This window comes from Gavialis gangeticus, unplaced genomic scaffold (assembly GCF_001723915.1).
Source record: "Gavialis gangeticus isolate Ggan-Ray unplaced genomic scaffold, GavGan_comp1, whole genome shotgun sequence".
Lineage (NCBI taxonomy): Eukaryota > Metazoa > Chordata > Crocodylia > Gavialidae > Gavialis > Gavialis gangeticus.
This window is the reverse complement of record NW_017728995.1, coordinates 15,614,298-15,624,377: the sequence shown is the minus strand read 5'-3', so window position 1 is coordinate 15,624,377 and position 10,080 is coordinate 15,614,298. Positions and strand designations below refer to the sequence as shown.

At 40.8% G+C, this 10,080-nt stretch overlaps 1 protein-coding gene across 1 annotated transcript in view; it reads left to right on the top strand.

Annotated features, from left to right (window-relative positions):
- WDR49 (WD repeat domain 49) overlaps positions 1-10,080 on the top strand; it is a 101,956-nt gene that overhangs the window by 46,872 nt on the left and 45,004 nt on the right. Inside the window, exons 5-7 of the mRNA XM_019503247.1 lie at positions 496-670; positions 8,160-8,327; positions 8,799-8,947. Of these exons, the coding sequence (XP_019358792.1) occupies positions 496-670; positions 8,160-8,327; positions 8,799-8,947 (492 nt within the window). The remainder of the gene's footprint in view (positions 1-495; positions 671-8,159; positions 8,328-8,798; positions 8,948-10,080) is intronic.

The following is a 10,080-nucleotide window of genomic DNA, read 5'->3' as shown; positions in this document are numbered from 1 at the left end:
GGTTCCCAGACAGTTGCTTTAATTAAAACGGCTCACCGTCAGGTGTATTAAACCCCTGCACATTTTAAAATGGCGTTGGGACACTTTATCTAAAGCTAATTTGACATGGTTTCAATCAAGCGCCCTTACAACCATTTTTAAAAATGCGGGTGTTTAATACATGCAACAGTGAAGCAATGCTGGGGCGTTCTAATTAGAATGAGCACACGTACAGGCAGCCTTAAACTATAAATGCTGTTCACATGGTCTAATCGTAACGTGTAATTTCACCCTTAGACTCTGTCATCCCTTTATTTGTCACATAGCCAAATTATACATATGAAGTTCTCTTCATCTCTCCTCCTAAAGACATCTCTTCAGTCTCATTAAAGTGAATTTCTATAGCAATACTGAAACGGAAATACTGGAATTTATAACAAGGTCGAAATATGATTCATTTAGCTATTTTGATATTTCAGCATTGACAGTCCTTTTTTGTTTTGTTTTCTCTCATAGGTTCAGGCCATTGCTTTCACCACTGCTTTGATCTCTTTGTTTGAACGACCAGCTAGTTCCCCTGAAGGAGAGGAAGCAACAGTGACCATCAGCTGGCAGGAGCTGGTCTCTGGGTATCACAAATGCTGCTATACATTAAAGCATAAAATTCATTATAAAGACTGGGTTAAGCAAGGTACTGAATCTGAACAAAAGTGAAAGCCTAAAAAGTCCCATGGAATGTATTCAATGGTAAATGCCCATGAGTGCCTAGAAGCTATTGTTAATTGCTCATCTAGGGAATCCAGCCAGGAAACTCATGCTGTATCTATAATAGTAATGAGTGTCACTAATTCTGGGTGAATTATTTTCCCAGTGATTTCCTTCTGCTGTATTTGATTCATCTTCTCCCCAAATTCTCAAGCTATGCTGGAGGAAACAGATGTTTGCCACCATGCATGCAACTTTAACTTGATTTTTCTCTTTAAAAAATGTTCATATTCGTTGTCAAAACGTTTGTGATACAGGGTTTGTGGCACCCTCTAAAAGAGATCCTGCAGACTTGCCCCAGCACTGCTTGAAGAGGTGGCTTGGCTAAGAAACAACCCAAGTCAGCAGGAGCAGTTCAAGGAGACACTGCCAGCTATAAGTTAATTAGGTGCTTCTGAGACCATTTGGGCTAAGCACCTTAATGGATGGGAGGGAAATTGCTGATTAGCAGCTGGAGTAGGAATGCTGGGGAAGTATGAGTACTTCTGAGATGTAGCTTGTACTTGGGGGTGGTAGACTGAGTTTACCTAGAAAATTATTTGGGACTAGCTAGAGACTCCTGCCAAGCATATGGGAAGTCCTGGGCGTGGGGAAATGAGCATCAAAGTTCCCATTGAGTTCAGCAGGGCCAGAATTTTTCTATTGATGTGTAGTCAGATTTAACAGGAGCACCAGCAAAAATACCTTAAACGAGGTAGTGTCAGATCTAACTCAGCTTTTTAAAAACTGGATACTAGTGGTGGATATAGGACACCAGTGAAGTAAGTAGCACAAAGTCAGTGCTAGTGAGTGAAGGAGCTGCTGTTTTAGGGGTTCATTATTTGTCCCAATGGGACTTTAGAAAATGAATAGCAGTATTTTCTGAGACCTGCTGGTAGGGGTTTTGTTAGACTATTCATAGCTCAGAGGGTTTGCTTGGGCCTCCCCATGCATTCCAGCCCCAAAACTGTCATGTCACAGATCTGTTAGGTTTCATTTCACCTGCACGTCCTTACAACGAGAGCCCAAATTTGGGTTCATTAGGCATTGCTAGTAGTGTGAGGGAGACCATTTGGAAAACAGCAAACTAAATTAGAGCTGATGGGCCAGATGGGCCTCTTGGGCTTGATACTGATCTTACGAAGAAGGGGTCAAAAACTTGGTAATAGGAGGAGTCTGTGACTACAGTTTCTTAAGAGATCAGATAAAGGGACCAAGGACAAATTGACTCCAGGCAAAGTGTCTGGATCTTGTATCCATCACAAGAAAAGCAGCTGAAATTTGTTCATTTATTACAAATTCATACATTTCAAAGTACATTTTTAAAAACATAGTAACTGAAAAACTGTTTATCACTAGATAACTCTATTAGCTACTGGGATTAGTGGGTGCATGCAGTTTCTGTTTATTTTATTATAGGGTTATGTTCTTTCTTTCCTTTCTCTTCCTGTTGTGTCAGACAGAACAAGTGATAAATGTGGCCTGCACTTGGAGTACAGGATTTGCTGCTTCGTGTGCCGCTGGGGTCAGACATCACTATAAAAAAGGCAGGGAGAAGACACAATTACAGTCTTGTCCCTGCTATGTACTAGTGATTTGGAGTGGGCCTAAGGGCTGCTGGCTAGTACAGCATAGTGTGGAGATGATAATGAACTAGGTTCTCCTAGATGCTTTTTTTTCTGACCATCCCATTGGCTATCCTGCGCCTATTCATCCCAAATGCCATAACTGGGCCCACAGAGGAAAGCATGTTCTGTTTCGTAACTGTATACAACTGCTAGGAAAGTGAGAAATGTGCTTGTGTACCAATCCAAGTAATTTCAAATGAGACATTTAGGACAGGTTTTATTAACTTGGGATGTGTGAAGCACATAAGATAAATCAAAGTAATCAAAGTGCTATTATAATGGATACCCTTCGAGTGCTGCATGCATTCAGCATTTAGTGTGAAGGCTGTAAAATGATATGACAATCTGATCTAGTTCTAAATGGTTCCCATTAAAGTGAGTTTATTTTATATTGTGAGCAGTAATATTTCATTTTTCTTATACTGTGAAAACAAATAGTTATGCAGCATAATGCTTATTATGTCCAGAAGAACCTGAGACTCTATGGCTAGGGACAGACTTTACACATAAACTGGTTTAAGTGATCACAAACTGGTTTAAACCTTTAACAGAACAGATGTTCAGTACACATAAACCAATTTGAAAATGGCTGAAACCAGTTTGAGATAAACTTGGTTGAATGTAGTATCAGACTTAACTGATTTGGGTCAAACTGGTTAATGCAATGTCTGTCCCAGACCCTTTGCTGGTTTAAGCTAAACCAGATACCCCCAGCATCCCAGCATGCTCTCTGGGCTGGGTGGGGCTCTCTGCTCCACAGCAGAACTGGCTCCTCCCCTCTGCTCCCTGGCTGGAGCTCCAACAGAGACTTGCAGGCACAGCAGGGTCTGCTGGCTTCCCTATGCCCCCCTCACCCCTCCTTTTATCACTCGCTGCTTAAGCAGTGATCCCTTCCTCTTTTCCCCCACAGCACAAACTGTAGCCAGCATGTGGTATGCTAGCTAACACTGAGTAAGGCAGACAGGACAGTGTCTGCTTAGGGCTTTTTGGAGGTAATCAAGAGCTCAAGTGGTAATGTCCCTGCATTTCTTCCTTTGGAAAAAGCTGTTTAAGAAGAGCTTGTAATGAGTGAGGCTTTGTTTACTGATGTGTTGTTAAATGCTGGTAACAGAGCTGATAAATGCTCTGTTATTACAGGCGGGGGGCTCCCTAATCACAGTGTCCTGCCACGGGCTGGCCACAACCCCTTCAGCTCAGCCCTGTGGAAGGGAAGGGAGGCATGCTGTAGCATCCCCAGCTTCTAGCCTGAGCCATTGCAGTCATGTGCTTGCATTTCTGGGATGTCTATCTGGTTACAAAACTGATTTAGCTTAGCCAGGTTAGACTAACCTGCAAAGACTGAATCAATTCTTACTCAGCTTTTTTGAATGTCTGTCCCTAGCCTACAGGATCACACTGTGATAGGTTGCACTGGCACTCAATCAAGGGAATGGATTTATCCCAGTTCATCTTTGGCATGGGGTCCCTGCTGCTCTGAGTTGAACCAAAGATGGGTGATAAATGTCTAGCTACTACTACCAAAAAGTAGCTAAAAGATTTCAAATCAGTTCAACCCCTGACTCCTAGCCTGGGTTATCTAGACCAGTTCCCAGCACAAGCTAAAGGACTCCCCTGCCTTGCCCTGCCCTTTTAAATGGTGAAACCAGATTAGTCTTCATTATGACTTGTGACAGAACCTGTACATGACGCTACGTCCCTGCTCCTTACCTCTTCTGTGCTGAACTGTTGCATTGAACCAGTGTATCTGTAGAACTAAATCTTGAGAGTTGCCCGAGTTCTGGCATCTCTCAGAAAGCTGAGCAGTTTGTGAAGCGCTTCATGGTTCTTCAGGATCAGCTGTACTATCTCAATGCAATAAACAGCACTAGTGTTTACCATTCCATCGCATAGTTGGTTACTGCTTAGGACTTATCTTTTTTTGTCTTATTAATCTTTTATTTTTCCTGTTTACAGCTGCTCCAGATCTTGACTTGACTGGTGTACCCCAAGTAATTATTCCCATTTCTTTTTGATATCACCCCTTGAGAGCGTCTACATGAGACACTATGTTACCATAGCGATGAGCTACATTGATATAGCTTGTTGCTACGGCGACGTAGCATCAGCAGGCACAAACCAGGATGTAGGCACAAACCATGATGTCGACACTATGTTGCAGTAGCAATGAGCAAGATTGCTGTAGTTCTCTTCTATAGACGTAGCATCTAAAAATAACTGTGTGCTGCTGGGACTGCACAGTACTGGCAGGTACTGCGCAGTCATTTAGTACTAAAGCAAGTACTAAATGTGCAGTCATGGGCATGAGTAGATGTGCCCATTGTGTACAAATCACCACCACAAAGATGCTGTATTCTGAAATTTCTCACATTTGATTCTTTCAGCCCCTGTATAGGTAGTACTTCATAAAGCCTCATTTTTATAGCCTTTGCTGGGCCTGCCTTTGTTTTACTGGGATCGTGTCAGTTTTTGGAGTTCAAAGATGAACAGTTATTTGGCTGAAGTCTTACTACCTCGAATCCCTGATCAAGCCTACTGATATTAATGTAGAGGATCCTATTGACTTATGGGTATGGGATCAGACCCTTCTTACCATGGTTTATGCTGATGTTCATCTGTGCAGAGGACTAGCTCAAGAACAGACTGTCAGATGTGTCACACTGTATTTGGATGACTTAAATGGTACATAAGCCATTCTAAATAAGCGTGAATTTCACCTGATTATTGATCTCTGAGAACACGAAAGTGTTAAATTTAAGGGAGAAGTGATAGAAGAGATGGCATAGCTTGTGAAAAAGAGACAGTACCTGAGATCTTGATAACATGCTTTATATAGACAGTCAATGTCACTTAAAGGACAGAGAATACAGGATATTTATTTGCCTGCCAAAGCTACAGTTTAGTATTTGAGGGAAAGAATAGACTACTAAACTCAAAACGCAGGGAAAGGACTTTAGTCAGTATGTGAGAAATCAGGATAACAGGCATGCAGAGCGTATGGGATGGTTCAAATGGAATTTGTAGAGCTCATGTGAAAACTTGAAAGAAAAGTGATAGGTTTTCATGTCTGCGACCGTTTGCAGAAAAGATCTGTCATTCCCTGCATAGGATATCAGAGATAAAGAGTTATTTATGTAGATAGTGAAGCACAGTATTTTCAGAAAATAGCTGGAAGTAATTTTACAGGGAAGCAGTTTTATGTGCAACAGGTGAGGTTATTACTGAGAACTTAACTTCTAGGGTCACTATTCCTCAGACCTAAAGCAGCAGAAGTCACACTGAGTGGGAGGCCGGGGGATGAGCACAGAATATTAAAGCCTGAATAACTGTTGAATAGCTGTTAAGTACCTAACTCCTTAATGTAAATTAGGTGCATATTTGCCTTTGCAAATCTCCTCCTTGGTCTCAAATGTGGACCTCAAAATATGGTATGTGCTGGAGGAAAGGCCAGAGATGTTATAATCTTTCTTATTTGAAAGGAATGTTTTTTATTTGTTAAGGCTCCTGCTAAATATATAAATTAAATACAGGAAAGAAAATAAACTAATAGCATATTCAGTATTTGGTGGTATATACAACAGGACAAGGGGCAGTTTGAACTGTAGAAAACAGAACAAAGGGAAATAGTAGGAAATATTTTACTGAGGAAAGTGGTAGGCATTGAAAAGTAGACTGTATGTTCCTTTCTACTCTTCCATATAGAGAGGGGCTAAATGGCAGGCCACTATCATTAACTGATCCAGAGAGCTGCAGAGAGGGGAAATCTGCTACATCCCGCTGCTGCTCTGCTACATCTGCTACATCACAGGCTCCTCTGTGATTATAGTGTGGTTTTGTGTAGATACATGGTCTGGACTGAAGTAAGAGTCAGGGAATGCTTGCTTATCATGGCAGGCTCCTTTCCCAAAACAGTAGTTCACGCATTAAAAATTCAGGAACACCTCTCTCTCCCTGGCTTTTGCAGACCAGAGGTGGACTGTGACTGCCTGAGGAGAAAGACGCCTAATTGTCACACCGCTTGTTGTTCTTACTGCGAAAAGGAAACCCATAGAAATCTGCCTGTTGTCTATGACCAAGCAAATCTCAAGTGACGATTCCATGGGGTTTCTTACTTCTAAATTTGCCGGTTCCACTGTGACCATGCCTTTGGCTGGCTGTCATACAGAACATGAGAAGCCATAGAGCTTAATGCAGCACTGCTGAGATAAGAACATTTCCTATAAGTAGATGTGTTCCTTAAGCAAAGGCATGTCATTGAGGATGAAATGCAGCTATCGGTTTTAACATCTGATATTCTTTCTTTTGTAGGACTGTATTCTGAATGTTTAGGAGCCTGTGAATCCAATAGGTCTTCCCCATTCTTAACTTTTCTGATTGCATCTGTAGGAAATCTTGGGATGTTCCATATGTATGAATGGAGTGAAATTGTTATTCATTATGCTTGTGATAAGAAGACTGTGAGGCCAAATCCTCCTGTGGTGTACATTGTTATAACTTCACTGAAATCAATGGAGCTGTGCTGATCTGCACCTGCAGAGGATCACTTACACAACGAATATTTTAAAAAGCATTTTGCATGAATACAGCTAGCTATTGCAAAACACTGGGAAATGAAGTGACATTTTCAATAGAGATTCAGATATCATCATGGCAATATTTGTGTTGTTTGCACTCCAACTGATGTTTGAGCATTAAGATAAAGAAACTTTCTTTTTATCTCAATCTGCCCCTTTTCTCCTTCTCCTTGCAGCCGAACATTTTAATTTGTCACATACTTTGATGTTATGGAAATTACTTTAACATCACCTTTTAGTCAGACGTTTCTCCGAGGAGCTTGACTTACAATACAATTTAGTCAGGAACGAGTTTATGTCTTTGTAACAAACTGTGCAAATTACCAGGCTCCTGAAACACACAACATCTTATTTCTATAAATGTCACTTGTAACCTACAGATTCCAGTCCCAGAGCAACATCCTGAGTTTTTTAAATTTCCCATTTGTCTTGTCTGGATGGACCACAGGGACAAGAATTACAACAACATTTGAAATTAAAGCAGAAGAATAACAAAGTAATTTCCTTGATAGTTATTCTTTAAGTCCTTTAGTAATTACTGTAGAGTAACTATATATTTGTATTGGAATAATTACCGCATATTGTAAACATTAAATCTCAGTGTTGTTTTACAGAATGAAGAATAACTAGCTTGGTGGCACTGGGCAAAATTGTGGCATCAATTTTCAATTGAAAAATCCCTGTTGAACTCAGGTCCTGAATTACAGACACACCTCTGTAATTCATAAAGGATTATCAGATGGCTGGCTGGTAGTATACAGTGTTCCTTAAGTCTCTGTACCGAAAAAATAATCAAGGCTTCATTATGTAAAGAGAATGGTGCAATATATATTGCCAAATTAGATTTCTTTCGTCTCCAACTATAGTATCCTGAGCATTATTAAATCCTACTGAAGTCCTGGAAGTGATAGACTATCTTGTAGGATTAAATCCCATTGTCTATATAAGTCCTGGTGCTCTATGAACTGCTTCCTTACTATATACTGTGAGCTTGTGTCACAATCCAACTATGCACTTAAGTATAGGAGTAGTTGTGGCCAGTGGCCAGAGAGCTTTTCATCTTTCAGGATTAAGCTGTGAGCTGCTTTGGACTCTGAGTCAATGGTAATTTCAACATAGAGATTTCCACAGACTTTGTATTACACTGTAGTTGAGATTTAAAATTCCTGTTTTCTTATGCAACTGGCTCTGATTGGGTTGTGTTATAAGAAATCAAGTGTTTTCTCTTATCTTTTAGTTGCATACAGCTCCTCTTTAGATGCCTTTATTTCCAGTACAACCAGTAATATTAATACACTGGTGCTGGCTTGGAGAGAGAAATTAAAGCCCCATCTTACAACTACATCCTTCAACATTGCCCGGGGAGTTAATGCTTTTGACTTCCACTCCCGACTCAGCTTAATTGGTATGTTAAAAATAAGTAATTTGTTCCCTTTAATGTATCAGATGAGACCAATAGAAGGTCTAGTATTCTGTGCTGCATGTTGCATGGGCATTTTCTTTCCCATTTATAAGAGCAAATGGCTGACTCGCCTTGCTTTTTGTGTAATTATTTATAATGCTGGTTTATGATGGTAAGAGACAAATAAGCTTTGGAAAAAGTATAAGAGAAATTTTTGCTTAGAAAACAAAAGTTTAGGGAAGTGATGAGTAACCAAAGACAGGGGACTGGAAAGGAAACCGTTATGCACTGTTAACCACTGTAGTCACTACTGATAATGTATTCACTGGAAACATAAACACATTCTCATTTATCAAAGATGTCATCACTATGTTTGTCAAAGATGTGGTACAGTTTCTTTGTTATTAATTAAAATAAAATCCCCTTTAAAAATCCTCTTGATTTTAATTTATTTTGCTTTGTGGTCTTGAATAGCTACTGCTGGAATTAATCACCAAGTTTGTCTTTGGAACCCTTATGTCACATCTGAACCTGCTGGAGTTCTACAAGGCCATTCTGCCGCTATAATAGCTGTCCAGTTCATTACTGAACGAAAGCAGCTTTTTAGCTTCTCAAAGGACAAGGTAAAGTAGTCTTTATTTGGCAAGACTCCTTTAGATCTACAGGGCAGGTATTCAAAAAAGGCTTGGCTCCCATTTCAATGATCCTCAACACTCAGGAGCTCCTCTTGTGACATCTTCAGTCAGATTTTCAAATAAGCTCAATACCGATGACTTCTAAAAGTCTGGTTCCATTGCCTGAAAATCTGGCCCATGGTGAATGCGATAGTTTGTTTTCCGATCTGTTACTTCTAACTGGAGATTGTGATTGTGATCTAGTCTTTTCACTAGAAAGGCCAGGAAAGATCTGATCAAAACCCGAGATGAACATTGCAGCCAGCATCAGCATTAAAGACTACTCAGTATCTTCCAGTAGCAATGTTAACATTGTGTTTCTTCTGTCGTTGCTAAAGTATTATGTTACACAGTGTAGGGCATGATGTTGTTTTTCACATTAGTATTAATCTACTAGCCAATTGCCCATCATGAATGATGGAGTGTTTCAGGGAGAGCATACATGCCCCCCTCCCCACTCACCCTTTGGGGCCAGCCATGTAAACCAGGGGTGGGCAATTATTTTGGGTGGAGGGCCACTTCCCAAGTTTTGGCAAGCTGTCAAGGGCTGCATGGGTAGCTCCACCCCTTAGTAGGTGCCCCACTGCTTGGTCACCATCTCATGACCAGAAGTCCTGCCCCCTAACCCCTGACCTTTGCCATCAGAAGTCCCTCCCCTTGCCCCCAGAAGTGTTCCTTTCAGCAAGGGGTTTTGCCATCTCTGAACCAGAAAAATACCAAATTATATTCTAAAAAGGTAACATCTACAGTATTCATTAATTTGATTTAAAAAAATATTTTTGTCCCAATTCACATGTTTGTGTAGTGTACATAGAGGTGATTGCACAACAGCTTAAAATGAAGTCTTACTTTTGTATATTGTGGGGGGGTATAGGTTTGTGGGGACTGTGGATGTGTGGGTATGTGGGATGAAGGAGCATGTGGATGTGTGTGGATATGTGAGGTGTGGGTGGATATGGGGTTTGTGGCAGTCTGTGTATGTGGCAATGGAGGGGAGTGTGGGTGGATGTGTATGGTGGGGTGTGCATGTGGGAATCACCCTATGAACGCACACACACACACTGCCCCTGGCTGCACACACA